The 24639-nt window shown below is 44.1% G+C and overlaps 1 protein-coding gene across 1 annotated transcript in view; it reads left to right on the top strand.

The window, feature by feature from the left end:
* The window catches only part of PRKCQ (protein kinase C theta), a 55403-nt gene extending 32638 nt beyond the window's left edge, over positions 1-22765 (top strand). The window contains exons 13-19 of the mRNA XM_036401477.2: positions 1762-1935; positions 12571-12662; positions 14073-14135; positions 17797-17935; positions 20571-20759; positions 21303-21431; positions 22405-22765. Coding sequence (XP_036257370.1) covers positions 1762-1935; positions 12571-12662; positions 14073-14135; positions 17797-17935; positions 20571-20759; positions 21303-21431; positions 22405-22560 — 942 coding nt within the window. The 3' untranslated portion in view covers positions 22561-22765. The remainder of the gene's footprint in view (positions 1-1761; positions 1936-12570; positions 12663-14072; positions 14136-17796; positions 17936-20570; positions 20760-21302; positions 21432-22404) is intronic.
* Positions 22766-24639: the final 1874 nt, after the last annotated feature.

The following is a 24639-nucleotide window of genomic DNA, read 5'->3' as shown; positions in this document are numbered from 1 at the left end:
TTCCTCAACTGGTGAAATATTTCCTGTGTTGGCCTTTCATACTAAAAAGTAATAGAATCATAGAATGGTTTGGGTTGAAAGGGACCTTAAAGACCATCTAGTTCCAACTCAATGGACAGGAAAATTTTCCACTAGAAAGTGTTGTGTCCACTTGTCGTGTCCACAGTTTGCATGGGAGCCAGAGCTGAGGCATCTCACAGCTAAACCAGAGTACCCCAAACCAACATTCCAGACTAACCTGAAATCAAGAGTGTGGGTATAATATAGAAACATTTTTATTGGAAAGAAAGGATCTGTGGAGGTCTTCTTATCTAAACCATTCCTCAAAACAGGTCTCATGAGATGAGGTTGCTCAGGTGCTCATCTATTCAAGTCCTGAATGCCTCCATTGAAGCACATTCTGTACCTTGTTCTAACCCTCATGCTGACATGGACTCTGCAGGTTTCTGCATCTCTCTGAAGTGCACACTGTGGGTGTGGAGAGGATGGGCCATTTTGTGCCTTTCTGCAACAAAAACTCACCCACGAGTTTCCTGTGCTGGTGTCGCTCCTGGTGCCCTCATTTGCTTGGAGAGAGATTCACTTCCCCATAGAGGGGACAGGGTGTGCACATCTCAGTGCCTGAGGGGTCTCTCCAGCTCTGTGTGATCCTGGGAGGCTGAGGGGCAGATCCATGAGGAGATCTCCCGCCACCCTCTCTGGATGTGGTCTGGCATCGCTTCCCTGCTCCTTGGAAGCCACAGCACAGGTCACAAATGCAGCACATTCATTCCCCAGGAGAGCAGTGCCCAGCACAAACATGAGGGTAAAAAGGGTGCCTGCAGCATCAGCACTGTGAGCATTTCTGTCATTCAGTGCAGAGACAGAGGGAGGCTCTACTCTCTGTCTGGTGCTACAAAGTGAAATGCAGCAGTAGCCAAAAGGGTAAGTAAAACTTTTGTCAGGGCTAAAACATGTCTGAGCTTACTCAGTAAATAGTGTCTGGCAGAGAACTTCAAAGACCTCTTTGAAGAGGTCTTTAAATAAATCTTACACATTTATTCAGTCTATAGAAACAGGGTCAGCAGGCTGTTAGTGTGAAGATCAGGAGTGTCACTGCCTTCCAGGAGAGACTTCTTTGCTCTGTGGTCTCTAGAAAACCCTTCTCTACTGCTCTGGGTTTCATTTTCCCTGCCTATAAAAATAGACAGAGGTTGTAACTCCTCTGAGAGGTGTTTTCCTATTCCCAGGGAAGAACTCCTGCAAAAGCACAGGGGACCCAGCCTGTGTGCTCAGACCTGAAAACTGAGAGGAGGGAGAGAAAGACATCTGATACAAAGCCAGTCTAATTACTGGTGGACATCTTTTTCCACCTGCTGAAGATCTGGTGCAGGGTATTTGCATTTCAAATGCTGACAAAGCAATATTCTGTGTTTTATTATTTGAAGTCAGAAAACAGGAAATGTATCTCAGGAGCATTTGCATGAGGATGGTTTCTGTCATCAGAGGTGTTTGGCTCTCTGGCATGTCCTGTCCATCCAGGCATGTAGGACCCTTCCTCTGTAATTGCCAAGAACTTCCCATCCTTCTCCAGGACTCAACTTCATAAAACTATTCTGGGTGTGGGGAGCAAACTCAAAGTCCCTAATGGCAGAATGGGGCCTTAAGCATCAAGGGTTTTAAGGTGTACGCCAGTGAATTCCCAGGAGCTCAGCTCCCATCCTCACATGGCTGTTCTGAGAGGAGATAATCCCTCTTCCTGAGCAGCTGTTTCCATTTCAGGTGTTCCTGGCTGAGCTGAAGAGCACAGACCAGTATTTTGCTGTGAAAGCCCTGAAGAAGGACGTGGTGCTGATGGATGATGACGTTGAGTGCACGATGGTGGAGAAGAGAGTCCTCTCCTTGGCTTGGGAGCACCCATTCCTCACTCATGTCTTCTGCACGTTCCAGACCAAGGTAAGACAAGCATCTGCCACCTTCTTCCACAGGCTGAGGATGCTTTACTGAAATACAGATGCTTGGTGAAGGGCTTGAGCCTGCTGGGGTCCACTTGGGACATGAAGTGGTGCTCAGGGAAGGGATCTTCAGATTAAGCACTTGGTAAATGGCTCCAGGAATTTAATCTATTTTCCCCATATCATTCTGGGGATAGGATGGTGTATTTGAGGATTATGGCATCCAAGAGTCATTGAGGTAAAATCTGCTGTTAAAATCTGGTACCCTGGGCCAAGGATGTGCCAAGGCCACAGCCAGGGTAAGGATGTGTCCACACTGATGTGTTATCTGAACCTCTTGGCCCATGGAGCCTGGTGCTGCAGCTAGCCTGGATCAAAGCCAACTCAAGAAACCCTGGTTTTGGAGGATAAACCTGCTGTCATTCACTTATTTACCCCTAGATGTTGGTAAATGGCAACAGACACTGATGGTTCTGCAGTTCAGAGTTCCTGAAATCTCACTGAAGTGACATTTAAGTAATCCACATATTTCCATGGTCCTACATGCCAGCAACTGCTCAGCTTCCCAGAGCCACAACCAATAGCCTTAACACCAAAGCACACACAAGGCATAGAAAGAAACCATGGAAGTTTGGGGGTTTGTCTTTGTCCTACCTACTCAAACCATTCCTGAGAGATGGTTGATATCTCTTAGCTCAAATTCAGAGCAGCACTGGCTCATGGCTGCTTGTTCAGGGTTTTGTTTGGATGCTCCCAGTCCCTGCTCAGCTGCCAGATTTGGTGGCACAAGGCCCTGCTCAGTAGGAGATTCTTCTGCAGGGTCAGGAGAAACAAATACAACCTCTGTGGTACATCCCAGTCATCTGTGGGATGTGGCACCTCTTTAAAGACAGGTTAAATTTATAACAGAGAACGTCTGGGAACTGCTGTAGGTGATGTGACACTGAGCCCAGGCATTCATGTTTAACCCCTTGAGGACTGACAGTGGAATAATGTGTCCTGGGATGGGATCCTCGCCTGGCAAGGAAAGGAATTAACTCCCTACTTGAGGAGGGCTGGTTTTCAGAGGAAAATATAAATGCCACAACTCCAAAAGCAAAGATCAAGATTTAATTGAAGAGATAAAACATTCACAACAATCACAGCTCTGTGAGGGAGCTTTTACTCCAGGGATTGCTGCCTGTATCTCCAGAGGGATGCTGACTGAAGCCAGCAGCAGAACCATGTTGTCTGTGCTCCAGCCTGGTCTGGGAGCTGGAGGTTGTGATGGTGTTCACAGGGGTCTTAGGATGAGGGAAGAGACGAGGATCTGACTCCATGTTTCAGAAGGCTGATTTATTATTTTATGATATATATTATATTAAAACTATACTAAAAGAATAGAAGAAAGGATTTCATCAGAAGGCTGGCTGAGAATAGAATAGGAATGAATAACAAAGGCTTGTGGCTGACCAAGACAGTCCTGACCTGCTGGCTGTGATTGGCCATTAATTAGAAACAACCCCATGAGACCAATGACAACTGCACCTGTTGCATTCCACAGCAGCAGATAACCATTGTTTACATTTTGTTCCTGAGGCCTCTCAGCCTCTCAGGAGGAAAAATCCTAAGGAAAGAATTTTTCATAAAACATGTCTGCAACAGTAGGTCAGGTTCAGGACGGTACAGCAGGGACAGTCTGCAGCTCTGGGCTCAGGCAATGCAGGCATGCAAGTGTCCCCTTCCCTCATGAGACCACGGGCAGAAGAGGAGAGGCCAAATGGAGTCATGTCAGGATCCAGGTGGGATTTACTGACTGTTTAAGGGGAAAAAGTGAAGGATGGGAAAGCAATGAGCGCCTGAAAAATTCATGTGTTCCAGGCTCGAAAAGCCAGATGATTTTTTTTCAACACTTCAGGGCAGCAGCACAGAATTGCCCTCCTGTCATGGAGAAAGAGTCCCCATCCAATCTCATCCCAAGCCATCACTGCCTCTTTAGGTCCTGTGTGATCTCCCCATCCTGGCTCCACAGAGACAGGAGCTGGGATGGGGCTGCCCAGGCCAAAGCTGCTCTGGGCTCGGGTTGATTTTCAGCTCCTGTATTTTCTCCCCTGACCTTTGCAAGCCAGCAGGGATCACTCAGGGCAGGAAAGTCACCCAGAGCTGGGAGCTGTGACAACCTTGGATGGTCCTCCAGGGCTCAAAGCACTGTGGCTGTCAGAATGTCTTTTATGGCAATCATTTTAGGATCATGGAATGGTTTGGCTTGGAAGGGACCTAAAAATTACTTATTTCCAACCCTCCCTACCATGGGCAGAAGCCACAGCACCTCTGTGTAGAGTCCCTCTATGGATATTAATATTGAAAATATGACATTTTTTCATTTCTTGGAGTTTCACTGGATAGATAAGTAGTTTCAAACAGAAACACATGTGCCAATGCCTTCCTGAATCCCTCATGCTTTGGCTTACCTGAGCTGCTCCAGGTGCTGAATGTCTCTGCAAAAGACAGCAAAAACAGGAATATTCCTGCACCAAAACAAGGACCTCAATAGTCCACATGTTTCTAGAGGGGAGAAAAAAGTCCTTTAATCTGTTGGCAGCTCTCTGAGCTCTGGGATGAGTTTCTTTCTCACCTCCACCCAGATAATGAGTGACTGCTCAATTATATAAATCTGGATGGCTCTTCAGACACGTTTTAGATGGCACCAGGCACTTAATGCTCCTCTCTGTTCCAGTAGAGTCTGAATGGTCAATGCTTTCAAAGCTCAGAACACTTTTCTTGTGTTATTGCATGAGAATAAACGCAAGCCCACAGTGTTTGGGGGTTTTTTTTGTCCAATCTCTTTTTGAATTTTTCTGTTTTATTTTATTGCTGTAATCTTTGTGTCCAGATATTCAGCTGTCATAATTACATACTCTGAATTTTAACAATAAACTCAAAGAGCTATTCTGCTGTATTAGATTTAAAGGGATGCTGTTATGTTAAAGAGGAGGAAAAACATGTTTATAACTCTGTGAAATCCCAGAATCAGTAATGCCAAAAGAGTGATTAGGCATCCCAGAACTTATGTTTTATTCTTTTTTGCATCTCACTGATCTTCTGCCATGAAAATCGGCTTCCCCTTTTTGAAAGTCACTTTTATTTCTGTTTCTTTACTTCATTGACCAAGTTTTATTAACACCCTTTACCTAAATGCAAATTAAATCTTGAGGCATTTTGACTTGCAGCACAAAATAGCAACAGAGAAGATTATCTCACCCCAAAAGAGAAGTAATCGTTACTGCAATTTAAAAGAAAATATTACAGAAATGTTTATTTTCTGCTTTACATATGTATTATATGTTTTCTCTGGTGGTGAGCCTTTTTCACATCCTCTGTTGCCCTTGTGTGCGTAATACTGACTGAAAAATCTCTTACACTGGCAGGAAGGAGAAAAGAATTGCAAACCAGGAGTGTGATCCTGATTTGAAAATTCTTTGTTTTCCATGGGTATTTTCAGATTCTCATTAAAATATCTCCTCAGAGGTTACTTAAATTCCTGATTTTTTTTTTTTCCAAGCATGATTTCAGTTTTCTTCTCTCTCTGACTGGCTCTTGAGGGGCAGGGCTGATTTCTTTGCCCTGAATAATGAGCATGGGGTTGGCATGGGGACATTTCACACCCTTTGGATGTTCAGCTCCTCTGCCTGGTGGTGCCAGGGCCCTCCTGAACAGCCCCAGCTCCATCCTCCTACTTTTTCTTGGACACATCTGTCCATCCCTGTAGTATTCAGAGTACTTTGAGCTTGGAAAAAAAAATCTGATTCAAGGCCAAATTTGAAGCAGCTGATGGGAAATTTCAGGAAAGCTTTGAGGATTTTGCCTCTTGCAACCAACAGGCAGGAAAACTGGCAAGGTCTCGTGGATCCTGGCCAAAATTTCAACGTGGTTTAGCAGAAACAGCAACATCTCAGCAGAGCTTTGGGATTCCTGCAAGGTTGTGCCAGAGGAGGTGTGAGCAGCTGTAATTATAACATCAAATGTATGAAGTTTTTGTAAGACATTTCTAGGTGATGTCAGCCCATGTGGTGTGAACTGGGGGAAGGCATTGGCCTGGAAAAGAGGAGGACAGCTCAGCAGTGGGGTTTTTGAAGTAGAAGATGATTGCCATACTCGATACACATATTATCATTGCCTCCCTATTGTCCAGCCTGAGGGAAATCAGCCCAAAATGCATTCAGCTTTGCCTGAGATTTCTAAAAATCTGCAGTCTAGCTGAACTTTATCCTGAAAAAAAATTACTTCCTAAAATAAAAACATTTTTTTTCTGTTTGTCAACTGCTAAAACATTTACTTTTCATGGATTTGGCTACTTTTTGTTTTGGTTTTGGTCTGGTGATTTTTATTTTTTTTTAATCCACAAATCTTTCTCTAGCCTTGAGAAAATCAGTCTCTCTGCAAGATTCTGCTGGACTCTGATAGGGAAAACCACTTCCTATTGCAAGACCTGGGCTGATGGTGCCTCAGTTTATCAGTGAGTGATGGGCTCTGTCTGCTCTGAGTGTGAGTAAAGGTCTTGGGATCTCAGAGCTCAAGTGGAAGCCAAGCCTGCACCTTCCTCTCTGCAAATGTGTTTTATTTATGTGTATAAATATATCCCTGTGCTTTGTACCAAGCAGATGGGCACACCTCGCTGAGCATCCCAAATGAGCAGCTCAAACAGCCAGGAATGCTGAGAGTGCAAGGATTAGAACAAGGAATAAACACTGAGAGAAAAGGCTGGACTGGATTACTGGGCAGCTGTAAGAAATGCTGCCATCTCCAGAAGATAGGCTGATATTACACAAGAGAGGGCGGGGAAAGTATTTAAACCTGAGAACAGAATCAAAGCTTGGATTGCTCTGGTGCAAATTCCAGTGCAGGTGAAGGAGTAACCCTGTGTTAACTGTTCCTCGTGACAGTGGACACAGAGAGGACTGCATTGCCCTCTTTCCCACTGGATGGGATGCTCTGATGGGATTGCAGCACTCAGTGACGTGGTGGAAAAGGCTTGAGAGGCTTTTGGGTGCCAGCTATCCCATGAAATAAAACAGATCCAAGGTGTGGATCAGCACCCAGACTATGCTGACCTGTATGAAAAGGTGAGACCAGAGCCAGCTGCAGGAATTGCATCATGTCCAGCCTTTCCCTTGGCCAGGGACAGGCTAGCTCAGTGGGAATGCAGGAGGATTAGGTCACTTGATCTGGAGCCTTCTCCACATGAAGACATTTGTTAAGTTAACTAATCTAAACACAGGTAAAGCCACACTGTCCTGCAGCATTAATTATTCTGACATTCATCCTCCTGGAATCCCTGGGAAGAAGAATTTTTGCTCCTCAGTAAATGATGTTAAATTGTGTATTTGTATGTATGCGAGCACTTTCAAAATGCAAAGAAAACAAAAATCTGAAAATCTCTGCAGAAAAGTGCTCTGGAGGGCTTCCAGCTGGTTAAAGGATTTTAAGAGCCTGTTAAAGGATGTACCTTCAAAAGATCAATTTAAATGCTGCCTGCTTTATGCTCATTGTTTATAAAGCTGAAAGCAGCTCTGATAGTGCCTATTCATTCTCCCAGCGGTGCAGCAGAGCAGAAGCAGGTTGGTTTAACCCCATCCCTGCCACGTCCTGGAGAGGCAGAGGGAGCAGGTGGTTCTGTGGGGAGGAGCTCAGCACAGGCACGGAGGGACTGAAAGGGCAGGAAAGTGAGTTCCTGCAGTGATCCAGGCTCTCAGCACCTAGCAGGAGTGGCTGGGCTGGGGAGCAGTGTTATTTTGTGTGTAGGAGCTGTGTTATGCTGTGCAGGACACTGCTGCCATGTCCGTGTGTTGTACAACCTCGTGTTGTAGGGCTCTGTCTGCTGCAGGAGAAGTATTTCACCCTCCCACAGAAGGATTTGTGCTGTTCCCAGTGCTGCAGTGGAGAAAGCCCCTGAGAGATGGTCTAGAAGTAGGGAATGGCTGATTATCTTGGTTTGGAAGGACAGGTATCTGCTAAGGAAGGCAGGAGCCTCCCCTAAAATGGAAAATGTAAGCCCTCCCCACCCCTCCAAATTGCTATAGATTTTAAATTAAGGGGCTCTCAGGAAAAAATATGGGAGCAGGAAATAACAGTTCTTTAATAGGGAAGAAAAATAAAATGATAAAATAAACAATGCAGTACACTAGAACAACACTGACAGAGTCAGAACCCAACCTGACACCCTGTGGGTCAGGGTGTTGGCAGCAGTCCCATTGGAATTGTGGCTCAGCCCTCCTGCAGTGTCAGGGGTGGTTCCGCTGGAGCAGGGATCCTGGAGAAGGGTGCAGTCTGCCTCTGAAGATCCAGTGGAAGGAGAGGCAGCTGCTGTTCCTCTGGGCAATCCAGTGGAGAAGCTGTGCTGGTGTTCCAGAATCTCCAGATTATATCCAGGTAGGAATGCTTGGCTCCTCCCCCTGGGCTCACATCTCCCAATGGGATGCTGTAGTTCTTATCAGCCATGCAGTGACGTTCAATAGCTGTTATCAGCAGATGGCCCGTCCCGAGGGAGGAGTGGGTGTGGTCACTCAAAGAGAGAGAGATAAGGCAAATTGCCCACCTGACAAAAGATAATCTGCCATAGAGATGGCAATAGAAAACATCTTGCATTGCAATCTGGAACACTGATACATGGATATTTGTTGTCATCTTATTGCAGGGGTTCCATTCTGTTACCTCCTATCAAAAAAGTTTCACACCTCCTTGGTGTTTCTTGTGGGCATCTCCTCAGAGCACTGACTCTTTCTCCTTCACAAAGCAGCCAACTGACTCCAGTGCCCTTCTCACCCCGCCACCCCACTCTTTTATAGCATCTTCTTCTCACTGGTCACAGCTGTGGCCTGTTGAAGTCAGGCCTGTTCCTAATCTTTGATAATTGGCCCAGCTGCAGCTCCTTAGGGGTAAGATTACTTTCTACACTGTCTTTATTTTCTTATATTCTATGCCCCTACAGATATTCTTAAGACAACTGGTGTTAAATACGTCAGGAAATCTTTGGACAATGCTCTCAGACACATGGTGTGATTCTCAGGGGTGTCCTGTGCAGGGCCAGGAGTTGGACTTTGATGATCCTTGTTGGTCCCTTCCAGCTCAGAATTTCTGATTTTATAATTCACCTGGTGCAGTGTCCATCCCTGAGTGCAGGAAGGGCCTTTACAATCCTCCTTGAGCTCTGTGGTCGCTAAAAATGGTCATGAGGTCTGCAATGAGACCAAAATTTTTCTGTTGTGTGAAAAGAAAAGTTTGGCTTGAGAATTTGCTATCCAGGGATGCTCCCACAGGTGGTCAGCAAGTTATCTGTCACCTGCCTGCAGGGCAGAGGGGCTGGACACTCTGTCCAAGCCTCCTGCAGAGCTGTGTGGGTCTCACCACTGAGGAACAACATTCCTGCTTGTTTGCTCAACATCCACAGGCAGGACTGTTGAATTTGCAGGCAACTCCAACATGGGAAGAGACGAGAACCTTGACTCCATGTTTCAGAAGGCTGATTTATTATTTTATGATGTATATTATGTAAAAAGAAAATGATATATTAAAACTATACTAAAAGAATAGAAGAAAGGATTTCATCAGAAAGCTGGAATGGAATGGAATAGAATGATAATAAAATCTTGTGACTGACGAAGAAAGTCCGAGATAGCCGGACTGTGATTGGCCATTAACTAAAAACAACCACATGAGACCAATAACAGATCCACCTGTTGCATTCCACAGCAGCAGATAATTATTGTTTACATTTCATTTCTGAGGCCTCTCAGCTTCTCAGGAGAAAGGATCCTAGCAAAAGGATTTTTCATAAAATATGTCTGTGACACAGGACCACTGCAGGGGATAAGGGCATGGCAGAGCCTTGAGAATCAGAGAATGGTTTGGGTTAGAAAGGACCTTTTAAAGGTCATCTAGTCCAGCTGCCCTGCAGTGAGCAGGGACATTTTCAACCAGACAAAACCCCCCTGCCTGCTCCAACTGCTGACAGGCTCCAGAGCCTCCCAGCAGCAGGCAGGAGCCACCAGCCAACTTTCCCAGGACAAGGGGAAGTGAAGCCGGAGCCTGTGTGCAAGAACGTCCCCCGCACCACTCCGACCCTTTGACCTCCATGTCTCCCTTGACTTTTCAGTGGTTTCAAGAATGGGTTTTGCCACTTCCCATATTTAATGTGTTCTGTGGCTCTGCAGATCCCAGAGCTAGGAAGCTGACTGCAGCAAGTTGTTGCACTTGGCCTTTCTTGGTTACACCTCACCACTCACAATGACGTAGGGCTGATGTCAACCAGTTCTCCTCCACGAGCTGTTCCAGGAATCTGCACTTCTTAAGAAGCAAGGGGAACTTCCAAGCCCTAGAGCAGGAAAGCCAGAATGATCCTGACTGTTTTCAACAGGATTTAAGTACCACTCTATAGCACCTGATATATCATAAACTTCAGTACTAAACATTCCTAAGTTTGTATTCTCCAGCTCCATAGCTTAAGGAGCAACAGAGTTTGTGTATGTGGATGTAAATTAATCTGAAGGGTTGCTCCACCTTTTCTTCCCTCAAGGATGCTGCCAGAGTCCCCAGTTTCCAGTCAGAGTCCCTGGGTTCAGTTAAACAGATACATCAGATGGTTGCTCAAGTTCCATGAACAAGCAGAGCGTGACTGCTCATTCTGCTGGATAAATGTTGATTTCAGGTTACAGTTACAGATGTGTGATGAGGTGTAGCCAAAATCAGTGGACTTTGCAGGAGAACTGAGAGGTTTTCTGCTTCCCAGCCCACTAAAGCTGAGTCTGGCCCATTTCAAGACCCATGAGGTTTCTTCAGTCCCAGCAGGACACACGTGGTTGCTGGTGTGTTGTTGGCTAAACCCCATCACCTCCCTGTGTACCTTCCCAAAGAGCATCTGTTCAAGTATTTTCCTGAATGGGCTGCTGAGCTCATGTTGCTTCCAAGATTTATACATTTCTTCACTAAATTTCCCACCTTCCTCTGGCCTTTTTTGCTTGCTGAAACTCATTTATGTGCACAGCCCCCTGCAGATGCAAGAAACACTGAAAACCTGCACCCATTTGGTTTAGTGATGGAATTTGTATTCTTTCCCCAGGAGGCCAGTTCTGGCTTTGAGCTTGTTGGATGACAGGTGGGGTTTCCAGTGAGTCCATTTAAATAGGAGTGCTGTAATTAAGAGGATCTGGCTAAAGAAATTGCACAAATTAGAGCAGACAGCTGTTGTTTGAAAGGAACAAGCACTTTTGTGGTTTTTTAACATAGCCAGCTCTTGGCTTGCTGCCAGAGATACTTACATTAGATCTTATGGATAAAAACCTTCAACTGTTAAAAATATAACTGAAAATAACTCTATTTCCCCCCCCCCCCCAGAAAAAATGTAATGGGCAATAGGCAACACAAGGAAAATATTCATAAACTTTATAGCATAGCCTAGAGATGACTGACTTCAGGTGTGTACAGAACAGAGAGAGGCTTTTGAGGGGAAAAATACCACATCCATTTTGTTTTATTCCTGCACTTTTGCACAAAAGGTGAGATTCCCAAAACAGAAGTTTAAACTGGGACCATAGCTCAGTGTGCAGATCCTTTTCCTTCAGAAAAAAGGTGTCCTTTCTGCTCTGTAGAGACAATTCAGTGTGGAAAGGATCAATCCATGCCAGCTTCTGCAGGGTTCTGGTGGTGAGTTTTGGCTGATGAAGCTGTGAGAGATCAGTGTCGTGTACATGAGCAACCTGGTCCAGTGGGAGGTGTGGACTAGTGGGCTGGTCTGGAGAGGGTTGGAATTTTAGGGGTCTTTAAGGTCCCTTCCCACCCAAACCGTTCAGTGATTCCATGATTCTGTATCAAGGACTGGAAAAGAAACCTCAGTGATCAGTTCTGCTTTTTATATAGAGAGAGATTCTATAATTTCTATGTGCCAGGAGTAGAGTTTTTCACTGCCCTGGTTGAACAACTGATGGATGGTTGCAACTGGGGACAAGAACTCGTCCATGCAGGTGCTCAATGGGTATCTAGAAATATGATTAATTCATTACTTTCCCCACCAGCAAGTTACATAGAGCAGCTTTCAGGGTTAAAATCAAGCATGTGCTTAAAACAAATTGCTGTGTCTGGCTGGTGTCTCTGATGACTTGAAAAAGTCAGACCCAGGTGCCTCCACAGAAGCTGTGCAGGAATGCAGGTGACACCAGCTTGAAGTCACTCCATTGGATGGGTCCTGAACTGGGATGAGGACCAGAGGAGAGCTGGGAGGGATTTTTTCCTTTTCCACCAGAAGCTTGTCCATCTGTCCTTCTGCTGTACAGGCACTGTGAAGTCACTGACCCCTTCCTGTGAGCCTGGAGCTCTGCTGGTAAAAATCCACAGCCCCAGCTGGTTGTGAAGTGGCTTTGCAGTGTTTGCTAATGGTGTTTATAGAAATCAGAGCAGGGAGTGTGAGTATGGGCTTAGGGAACCAAGAGGAGAAATGAGGAATCTAAAAAAGGAGCTGCTTTTCTTTCCAAAACCCTCACAGTAACACTTTCCTTCCTCTTTTTGAGTGCTTTCTGAGCAGTTTGATTTTTTTTTTTTTAATATTTAAACTTTTCCCTTGCTCCTCAGCACCCTTTATTTATTCTCACCTTGTCTCCTTCCCTAGGAAAACCTCTTTTTTGTGATGGAATACCTCAATGGAGGAGACCTCATGTTCCACATCCAGAGCTGCCACAAGTTCGACCTCCCCAGAGCAACGTAAGACATTTACCATTGCCTTTGGGCCTGACCTGATTTCATTCCCAGCTCTGCCACTGCCCTGCAGAGGAAATCTTGGGCAGATTATTTGACCTCTCTTCACCTTGCCCAGCTGAAAAGTGGAGATGATGCTTGTGCTGGAAGCCTCTCTATCCCAGCTGTCTCCAAACCCAACAAAACCATGCAGGACATCCTCCCAGCTCAGTGAGGGACTGGAGTGAGTCACTTCCCATCCTCTTTTCCCTCCCACAGAAGACTTTTAGACTCCATCCACACAGCTGGCTTCACTCAGACATGACCTTGCTTCTTTACAACACTCTGTAGCCAAGCTGCAGGATCTGCTTAAGCTGAGGCTCCCAGCCCGGTGGTCAGAGATGAAGCTGTTGTTTGTTAGAAGTAATGGGATTTTCCTTTTTTTTCCCCCATAAAGTTCAAGGGGATGGGGTGAAAACCTATCAAAAGCACAAAAGGTAAATTTAAACAAAAAATTAATATACCAGCAGAGAATTAAATATGTATTTAGTTTTGATTAAAGTAAATAGAAGAATTAGAATAAATGAAAGGTGCTTTTGATCCTTCTGCAAGCAAAAGGTATTTTGAGAGTCAATGTTTAAACCACTATAGGAATTACGTTTATTTAATAATTTAATAATAAAAACCCCACACCGTCTTTTAAATCAGTGTTTGATGATATTTTTCAAATGCACTTGAATGTCCAGAATTAAGGGCTAATGCATTGAAGACTGAAGGAGCAGAGCTGTGCCGCACTGGAGGGGCATATGATCCTCTGGTTTCATTCCCTTCTGGGACAGCACTTTCATTCTTCACACTGATGCTGCCGCTTTGACCTTTGGGTCAAAATGTGCTGAGAACAACAACTTCAAGCTCAAAACAAACTCCAGAGAAAGGCCACCAGCCTGCTGGATAGCCCATATTATGGATAAGCTTTCAAAATCAGAAAAAAATTTCTTCCCTGAAAGCGTGGTCAGTCATTGGAACAGGCTGTCCAGGGAAGTGGTGGGATCACTGTCCCTGGGAGTGTTCAAGAAGTGTGGATGTGGCACTTGGGGATGTGGTTTTGGCAGTGCTGGGTTAATGGTTGGACTCGATGCTAGAGGGGTTTTCCAGCCTAAATAATTCCAGAATTCCAGGATTCATTTGAAAAGCAGGTCATAAATCTGGGCAGGGAGCGTGTCTGTGCTCCCCGTCCCAGATTCCCCCCTGCTTTTCGGAATCTCACGTCACCCATCAGTAAAACACAATCACCCCAACCCTTCTGGAGACACTCCAAACCTTCTGGGAACATCATAAAATTTTGGCTCTTGTGGGGACAAGGTTTCCTTCTTTTTGGGTCTAGTTGTAAAAACCTTTGGGAAGCTCCTGTTCTGACCTGTGCCTTCTGTCATTCAGGTTTTATGCTGCTGAAATCATTTGTGGGCTCCAGTTCCTCCACTCCAAGGGCATCATATACAGGTAATTTAACCCTGTAGTGTAATTAATATTCTAAATGCTAAACCTTTTCTGCTTTTCCCTGCAAGCACCAATGGCAGCTGAGAGGCTGTTCCTTGGCTGTACTTACTGGCATTGCAACTCCCTGCAGATTTCCCTTCTACATAGTTTGGGTGTTTTATTTTGAAGAGAGACTGTACAAAAGGCAGTTTTGATCCTTCTTTCAGAATCCAGTTCTATTTCAGTTAACATTAAAACAAACCCTGGGATTTATTTTTTACATTTTGCATTTATAGAGCCATTCACACAGCACCCACTGTAGGCACCTGGTTTAAGCTTTCAACATATCAAGGTCAAGTCAGACACAACAAATTTGGTACATCTGCTGTGCTGGTTACCTTGGGACAGTGGTGACAAGCTCAACCCAAGTAACAAAAGCAGGGAGACAGTGATATATCTTAATTTTGGATTAATTTTGTGCACAGTAGGGAGATGAGATTCATCTCACCATCATGAATCTGAGTTGTCTGTTAAGTTCTTCTTGTAGTAAGCAGAGAGCAGAGGGAATTTTTAGGTTCATCAGGCCTGTGTTAAAATGTGTATGGGAAGTGCCCAGTTCTACCAGAAATTAGGCCACTGTCTGATTTCCCATGGCCAAAAGGAGGAACTGAATTTCTGGGGAGTTCTGGTGAAACTCAACTTCGTGGCAAAATTCAGTTACTACATTGCAGCCTTCTTTAAAGGAGAAAACAAATAACTTGTCACAAATAAATGAGCAAGCTCCCTACAGCAATGATGTTTTGCTGAGCCCAAAATGAGCTCATTTCAGTGTTTGTCATGTAGCATGAACATTAGAGCAAATGCTGAAAGTGGATGACTTGCTCACAATCCATTCTCCCTTTAAAACACGAGTTTTGATTCTTATTAGTACTCATGTGGGAGCCATTTATAGTCTTTATTGACCAGTGATGGTGATTGCATAAACATGAGATCAATATCAGTGGCATTAAGCTAAGATGATCTCTGGGGCCTCAGCAACTTTTCTGTCTCTAATTATTATTCTCCATGAGTGAAGGGAAAAAATTTCTGAAGTGCACAAATCACTTGGCCATGTCTGTTATTTTTAGTCAGTCTTCTCAGAAAATCTGATTAAAAATATCTGCAGGACATGGTGACTTTATGGCAGAGCTAATGTTGACATTTTATCTATAATTCACATTTTTATTTGGAATCACTGTGCCAGTGCTGTGTCCCAAATGGGGTTTGGGACCCATTTCCTCCTGAAAGGAGAGGGGTGCTCAGAGTCTGGAGCCTTGGGAATTGAGGGAAAATTGGCACATCTGGGCACTGGTAGCATGTGGATAGGAAAAATATCTCGTTCCCAGGAGTTGGTGATATTGCTTTGGGTATCAAGCATTGAGAGAAAAGGTTTAACCAGTCCTACTCTCTTCCCTTTTTCACTGAAAACAATGACAACAAGGTCAGCTGAGAACACAGAATCATCAGTATCTCTGTCAGAGCAGACAAAGCACTTAGGAAAGTGAATAGAAATAATTTTTGAAGCTACATCTCTTGTGATGTTGTAAGAATAATGAATCCAGCTGTTCTGTCTCAGGCACCCACGTTTGGAAACGTTGGCTTAAATTTTAACGAATGAGCCGAGGTGTTTTTTGGCAGAAACTCCAGTCCCTGGAGCCAATGAGTTTGAGACTCATCAAAATAATGAAAGGGAACTGTAGGTGATGGGTTTTTTTGTTTTGCTTCGATCTACCAGATGAATAAAAGCAGTGCTGGCAGCCCGAGATTGATCTCAACGTTGTAACTAAAATAAGTCATTCCAGCTGGAAATTGTGACAACATGAGTGTCTGCCACTTGGAAGGCAAATGTCTCTCAGTTTTCTCTGTATTTCTCTTTGATTGATGACTCCCATTTTGTCTGGGGCCATATTCTTGCAGCGGTGAACAATTGCCCCATGACAACAATTTAGTGTGTAAACACTGCAATGTCCCTCACCCTGATGGGGACCTGGCCCAAGCAGGACAAGGAGCTTTTGCACAGAGGGATTCTGAAGAATCATCTTCCCTGCAATTTCAGGCCATTATCCCAGGAGCATCAAGCACTGGAAATTACCTTCTTTGAGGAACATTTCTGAAAAAGCCCACGTTGTAAAGCAGTTGTCAGAGGGAGGGTGTCCCTGCAGTAGCCTCATTGTTAGGCCTCTTGCCTGAGATGTGGAAAAATCACAGAATCACAGATTCCCAGAGTGGTTTGGGTTGGAATGAACCCTAAAGATCACCAGCCCCCTCACCATGGGCAGGGATGCCATCCACAGGATCAGGCCCCATCCAGCTTAGCCTTTTGGCCAAAATATGTGTAGGTCATGAATTAGTGGGAAAAATAACAATTACACCCTCAGCTGTGGGTGTAATTGTTATTTTTATTTATTATTTTTATACATTATATTTTTATATTATATTAATATACAATAATGTTTATTATTTATTTATTATTTTTATATATTATAAGACACACAAATGTGTCTGGGTGCTTTGGGAGCCCTGAGAAGGAGCAGTGATTGCTAGCACAAACCAGGCAGTGCAGGAATGTCTGTGCTCATAGACCAGGTGACCCAAATTCTACCCACATCCCCACTTAAGTGCAGCATCACTGATCCAAAATTTTACCTGGGTCATTATCTCAAATCAAAACAAAACCTTTAGGAAAGATTTAAGAAGATTAACATGGAAACCATGCCAGCCTTCCTTTCTTTCTGCCTCTTTAAAACTTTTCTCTCCTTTCAGAGTTAGTTCCCACTTGAAGACCTCTTTGTTCTCCACCAATGGTCATGATTCATCTGCTTGTTTGCTTGTATTTCCTTCTCTGTCCTTTTCTGTTCTCTTCCTCTCTCTGGGCTCTTTGCTTCCCAGAGTAGCTCAGAGCCTGAAAACTCAGACAGCAGCTTAGCAGCTGAGTGTGAAAGGTTCTGTAAATCCTGGGGTTCAGATGGTGCAGCCCAGCAGTGGTGGGGGCTCTGAGATTATTCTGGGATTGTTCTGGGATTATTCTGGGGTTATTCTGACCCTCTGCAGGGCTTGTGGGTTCTTACCTCTTGTGGCATTTGTAGAGTCAGCACTGCAAGGCAGCAGCTTCAGAGAGAATATTGAGATTCCCAGGGGAGGAGAGAGTGAGAATTAGCTGCTCTCATTCTCCAGGTTGTGTTAGGGCAGAAGCAGCAGCTGGCACAAAGCCCTTCTTAGCTTCATTACTGTGTATCCTTGAAGGAAACAGCTTTTAGAAGATGCCTTGGGTGATGTGATCCCTGGAAGTGTCCAAGGCCAGGTTGGAGGGGGTTTGGAGCAACCTGGGATAGTGGAAGCTGTCCCTGCCCATGGCAGGGGATTGGAACTCAGGGATTTTTAAGGTCCCTTCCAAATCAAACCATTCTGAGATTTCATGATTCTGTGTCCTCTCCAGCAGATAAATCAGTGCTGCAACAAGAGAAATGCAGAAGAGGGATGCTGAGACCCAAGAGAGCAGTTCCTCATTTATCCCTCAGCCTTCCTTTGTATTTCCAGCATGTAGGCACTGCACAGAGGCAGAGAATGAGTGCAATAGGTGTAACCTCCTAAAATAACTAGTGTGCTTCACACTTTGAAGAAATTGTTTCCTTCTCTTCCTCCACAGAGACTTGAAGCTGGACAATGTCCTCCTGGACAATGAGGGGCACATCAAAATTGCTGACTTTGGGATGTGCAAGGAGAACATGTTTGGAGATGCAAAGACAAGCACTTTCTGTGGAACTCCTGACTATATTGCCCCTGAGGTAGGTGTGGGGCACAGGGAGTTCTGTGGGACAGGAAACATCTCCAGAAGTGACTGTTATGCAGTGGTGGAGGTTACAAAGAGTAATAACCTGGTTTGGAGCAATTCCAGGCCAAAAACTGGATTTCAGCACAGCTCAAAGTCTGTGTTGCTGTTTGGCATTGCTTATTTTTGTGGCTAATTCATTTTTTGGTGCAAGTGGAACTTGGCTTAAACCAAGAAAGAGAATGCTTAATGGAAATTCTTTTTGGACCATGGCAGAAGAAACTCCAAGAGGTCCTACAATTGAGGGACAGACACAGCCTGAGGAATGCTGACTGTGCCCTTTCCCTTATTTCAATTTTTAACCAGACAGAAACTTGTTCTCTTTTTTTCCCCTAGAAAATTTAGGTGTTTTGAACTAGATCTCTACAGAAAAGAAAAAGTTTTCTTAACTTGATGACTTCACACAATGATAGATCTTACTATGGAGAGGCTTTGACTAATTAGGTGGACAAAGAAAATATTTTTTTAGCTCAGAGAAAAACCTACAAGTCATCCATGCATCATGTCTGACATCGGTCTGAAATCCATTTATTTACCTTTCAAGATCCCATTTTGTAATTTTCGTGTTTTCATGATGGATATTGGTATTTTCCAAAGAGTTGTCAAAGCCTTTCGGGTTTTTTTTCCCTCTGCTGTAATTCATTGGTCCTTCACTGTGCACTAAGGGCTCGAGTCTGGCTGAGGTTACACCACTGCTGGCTCAAGGGTCTCTTCAAATCAATTGGATTTCTGTTGCCTAAGAATGGGTGTAAGTGTGCTCTGCAATCAAGCTGCAATTGTCTTTTATTCCACTTCAGTATGCCTTTATTTAAGAAAAAAAAAAGGTTTTTTTTTTTTGCTCCTAAAAAAAAAAAAATAGCCAAGAGTTGATCCATTATCTGTGATTTTATTTTATAGAAAAAAACTGAAATAGCTCAGAGTTTTATTTCTACGCTATGTTTATTTTAGGGATTCAATGAGTGCCTGTAAAACATTTTATCTCTAAATTGAAAGCACTTCTGGAGTTTATGGATCATCTCTCCTGCCACAGGCAGGAGCACTGGACTCTGTCAGTATTTCACTGAAGCTGCTGCCACTGTAATTTTTTACAGACCCAGAACCTTGGCCACAGTCATGCAAATAAGGGGGGTATGGGTCAGTAGACAAACAATTTTTTTCATTTCAAAAAAATCTGACCAGAAAAAAGACAGCCTGAAATTAAATTAATGAGTTTATTTTTGTCCCAGAGAATTTCAAACAAAATACATCTTTTTATTTCTGAGTGCCATAAACCACTCCAATTTCAATTTCCAGATACTTTAGACTTTTAAAGATAAAGCCTTATAAAAATAATTTCTTTTTTCGGAAGGAAAGGTTAGGATGATTTTGTTTGTAAGTGATTCAGAAAAAATATATTAAGGGGTCTTGCTGATTTTTTTTTTTTTGGCTCTGAGTGGAATTGTATATATTACAGCATATTGTATATATTACAGCTCATTGTATATATTACAGCATATATTCAAATCTAGTTTTTGTCCTTTTGGCATCTCCTCTTCTGGAGACAGATGGAGTATAGAGCATCCCACTGCAACCAAGACGTGGGCTCAAGAGTAAAGATTGTGCTTCAAAATTAAATTTTCCCCTCTACAGATCTAAACTTCTGCTAAGGATCCTACACACCACAGTCATCATGTGAACCCTTAGGTATCTGCAATGTAAAAATCTATATATGAGCAAGTTTTTGAGGCTCTTTGAGAGCCAAAGGAGACAAACAGGGGTTGTATTTTACAGCAGGTAGATATTTAATTAGATGTTTAAAACTGGAATTCCCTTCCTTGGCTATAAAAGGAGCTAGTGATAAATGGTCCAGCTCCAGATATCTCCACAACAGATATCTAAAGGCAGGTGAGATTAATTTGCTTCTCCAGAGAGGAAGTTTGAGAACTTGGTGATGGTCCTTTAGACCCTGGAAAAGTCATCATTCCAGCTGGATGTCACTTTATAAGTAACACTGAAAGGCACAAACCATGGGACTGACTGAGGACAAATTCCCATTCCTCCATCTAAACCCAGTTGGTCTCTCAAGAGGACAGATCAGCAATGCCTTTCATGTTTTTCCTGGGGAAGATTTTGCTGGGGTTGAGTCACACCCTTTTAAGTGACTGATAGTCCTGAAGTACCTTTAAGCTGCCACATCTGTAATTTTAAAACTCTGCTTGTGTCACTGGAATCAATCCCAAGATGCTGATTCCTGACCATTTGTCCTCTTGGACTTCACAAGCCTGATTTGAACCCTTGGAGAGCAGGCTAAAGATGACTTCTGTCCTCTTTTATAGTTGAGATCTCTCTGGTAGCCAAGGATTTGTTCAATTAATGTAAGAGTTAGATGCAGCCTGTTGTCTGTAGTGCCAGGGACTGTTCTGGCACCCAGGTGTGGCTGTGCCTCTTTGCTCCAGATTTCCACTGGCAGAATTCTGGCTCCTGCTGCAGGCAGGGGGAAGCATCTCTGATAGAGCAGCTGTTGCAAGGCCATGCTCTGGCCACCCTCCTGAAGTTGAAAAACTCATGTCAGACATTTTACTTCTGCCTTTGTGGCTCCTCTTTCTGGGCAGATACTGCTGGGGCAGAAGTACAACACCTCTGTGGACTGGTGGTCCTTTGGTGTCCTCCTGTACGAGATGCTCATTGGCCAATCCCCTTTCCATGGCCAAGATGAGGAGGAGCTTTTCCAGTCCATCCGCATGGACAACCCCTTCTACCCTCGCTGGCTGGACAAGGATGCAAAGGACATTTTGGTGAAGGTAAGAATCACCACCCATCAAATGAAAGCCTTTCTGCCAGAATTACTGTCTTCAGTTTGTTTATCTTCAGCTGTTGTAGAGAGGAACAGATGTAGTTTAGTCATTGTCTTTCCTGTACCACACCTCTCCCATAAGGAGATTTGGGTGTACTCTTCTCCTGATTTGTGATGGTGGCTCCTCACAGACACCAGCAGAGATCAGTTTATTTGCAGAGCAGTCCCTAAGGTGCAAAGCTCATTAACTCCTGGGAAAAATACTTCAAACTAAGGGTTACATCAGACTGAGATGCTGAACATCTCTTTTTGGGGCACATGCTGCCATCTTTCTGCCCAAACACCCTGTACTTCTGTCAGGATTAGAGATAGGAATCATCTTAATACCAATCAGTAAACTTCCTTGTTTGGAAAAAAAAAAAAAATCCCAACATTTTCTCCATTATGGCCTCTTCTCATTGCACTGACTCTGGATAATTACACATTCCACCCTGCTTTATGCCTGTGTTATTATCACTAGAGAATTTAACCTATGGGATCAACATTCCAGCTTTTTGTAAGAGAGCCCGAGAGGAGACTGGGGGCGAGAGGGAACATCCGCCAGCACGCCTTCTTCCGGGAAATCAACTGGGAAGCTTTGGAAGAGAGAAGGATGGAGCCTCCTTTCAAACCAAGAGTGGTAAGGATGGATCTTCTTTCACTTCCACCCATCTCAGGTCTTCTAAACTGTGCATTTCTACTGGCTGATCCTCACAGTACTGCTTGGTGGTGGCTGCGAGCCCAGGTCTGACACGCCAACACCTGGGAAACCATAAATTACTCATTGCTTTCCCAGTTACTGCAGCAGGGTAACACCTTCCCTTCACCTCAGAACTACAGCCCATTCTGAAGGGATTTATAGTAGAGGTGGCCTTTGAGTCCTAGAAAAATGCATGTATTGGACTTGAATATCTGTATAGAGGCTTTGCCCAGGAGGTCCCAATTGTCCTTGCTGGGCTGCAGCTGCGATGTCCTTAACTGGGCTGCAGCTGTGACCAATGAGGATAACTGGGATAAAAGGGGGTGGGTTAGCCAGTCAGGGAGAGCCTTGAAGGAGCTCTGAACTATGAAAGAGCAATATGCAGAAGAAGGAGTCTGTGCTGTGAAGATCTGCAGCCACGAGAACACACCAAGGAGGTATGGGACTTTAGAAATCTGATAACAACAGTATGGGACTCTAGAAATAGAACCACAACAGGGATTGCCTCTCATTGCACTGCAGAAGGTAAAACAGTTCAGGAACCAAGTGTTTGGCTACATCAGAATAATCCTGACTATTAATAACAGTCTTGTTAAATTATTAAAGTCCTGCTAATAACAATAATAGAATTTAATTTGACAAGCACATCATACTTTCATTTTACAGTCTTCCACAACTGTTATGCAATTGGTGAGTTCAGTCTGCCATGTTACAAAACTGTACCACCCCTGCCTGGCAGAATTCCTGGATCACAGGCTCAGCGCCTCCTTTATAATATTTATATTTACTGGCTCCCAACTGAAGGTTGAGCTGAGCCCGTAGGAAGCAGCCTGATAGGGCCAGTACCATGGGAATAAAGATCTGACTATTAGTGGTTTGACATATCTTTTTTTTTTTTTTCCTTTTCTTGAAGAAATCTCCAAGTGACTGTAGCAACTTCGACAAGGAATTCCTAAATGAAAAACCCAGACTGTCCTGTGCTGACAGAGCACTGATTAACAGCATGGACCAAAATATGTTCAGCAACTTCTCTTTTGTGAACCCTAAAATGGAGAAAATATTTTCCTGAGATCTACCTTACTGAAGGAATTCTCTGTAATGATTTGAGTAGCACTTTGTCAGCTGAAGACTGTGCATGGTTGTTTTTATCAAGAACCCTCCAGAAAGAAACCACCTCAGTGAAAGTTTGTACCATTCCTGGAGGCTTCTGACTTTTTCCAGGCCATAGCAGATGCCAGCCCACTCTTCATTGATGATAAAGTTTCTTTGTGGTATCTTTTGGTCTCTCTTCTCTCTCTTCCCAATGTTCTTGAAGTAGAAAGCATTTGAAAATGAGGAGGTGCCAAAACCTTGTACACCCACCCAACGGGTTTCTCTGTAAGGACAAATGAGTATATTTGAGCATTCTGGTGATGTCAGTGCCCACTTCTGCAACTGTGACCCAGACCCACCTTCTTGTGAAGGAAAAGTGGTTTGCTCAAGGCCTGAGGGTATCAGGGAAGACTCAGGTTGGATGCTTTGGTAACTTCCACTTGTACATGTGCAGAATTGCCAAAGTATACACAGCTTTGAAGAAAGAAATTTGCTTCCTACACCCTTTAAAAATGCTTTTCACATGTGTTAGGACTTAATTTTTCTCCATGGGACAAAGAGACTTTTTTCAGGTGCCCATTCCACATCTCAATGGATTGTTACCAAAGGGAGTGCCAAGATTGGTACAGAAAACCAGAGGTTTACACTTAGTGCCTGAGCAGGAAAGATGGGAAGTTGCAGAATGTCTCAAGAACCCTGTTCTAAAGCTTTAAGTGTCTTCTGACACACCAGACTCAGGGCAAGACCCCCGTGGGGCTTTCTGACATTTTACCCTAAAACCACGTAAGAAAAATGCAACGTTTCCTCAAACCATTGTTTAAGCATTGCAAAAGTGGCCTTCCAGTCACAGAATTGGGGTATTTAAGTTGAAAGGTGCTAACTGGTCCTGCAAAGGCTGATTTACTTTCTATTTCTCTAAATGATGTCCCAGCTCTTGGGCACAGGTCAATGAGCTGCACAGGATGGTCACAGGGAAGGAGGCACATCAGGTGAGGGTGGCCCTCACCCCCACCTTGTGACATTTTGCTGTGTGTGCCATCCCTTTGCAGTCTGTGGGAATGTGGGTGGGTTTAAAAAAAAAAGTATTTTCCGTGATCCTTTCATCATGGGATCCTTTTAAATAAAGGTGCACTATTTTCTGAGGTTGGAGATGTGTGAAACCACCCAGTTACTGCTTGTCACTGAGATACCTGTGCAAAGCTGGGTCAAAATCAAGTCAGAGCCTAAAAAGAAGATTTTGTAACAACTTGGGCTTAGGCAGTCTCTCCGGTTGGTGTTGGGATCTATTTGAAGAACATACATTTGGAGCTTTGTTGCATCAGCCTCCAGTCCATGGAGAAGAAAAGCTCTGGCAGGTGAGTTATCCCAAAATCAGGTTCCCTTCAGAGGTTCTGCTGGTCCAGGCTGTCAATTTGGAGCTCCCAACAGGATGAGTGCAGCCTTGCAGGCAGTGCTGGGATATTGCTGGCAGTGACTGCAGGCACAGAATCCAGCAGGAGCAGGGGCTGAAGTGCCTGAAGTCAACAAGAAGAGCAGAACACCCTGAGAAGGGTTTCAGTCCAGTGACTCTGATGCAATCCTTGTTTGTGCTGTGTGAAATACAGGAGGGGGCAGCTGTGCTCACAGTTTGTGGAGGTGATCATCATGTTTAATCAGAACGGTTAACATGAATTTTTTAAATGCCAATGCTGTTTGTACAGTTTAATAAAATGTTGTGTATAATTGGGAAATGGGCATTGAAGTGATTCAACAAGGACAAAGAACAGAGGTGCTTAGAAAAGCCATTAAAATGGCTCTGTGCTGTCTGGGGAACATTACCCAGGGGAATTTTAACCCATAAATACACAGCAGCAGCAAGCTACTTGAACAACTGTAACTACTCCACAGGGCAATATCTAAACCAAGGATTTGATGCTCTGCAAAGGTACCCAGGAAGAGAGTGAAATGTTCCCTTTTACTACCAAAAGGTGACACAGCTCTGAATGGGGTCTGGTATCTCAGAGGGGTTGCAGAGGAGATGTACAAAGGTTTTTATTAAAAGAGGGTGACTTAGGAC

Source organism: Molothrus ater, chromosome 5 (genome assembly GCF_012460135.2).
Source record: "Molothrus ater isolate BHLD 08-10-18 breed brown headed cowbird chromosome 5, BPBGC_Mater_1.1, whole genome shotgun sequence".
NCBI lineage: Eukaryota > Metazoa > Chordata > Aves > Passeriformes > Icteridae > Molothrus > Molothrus ater.
Note: the sequence above shows the minus strand (reverse complement) of the source record. Positions and strands in the feature narration are given on the sequence as shown.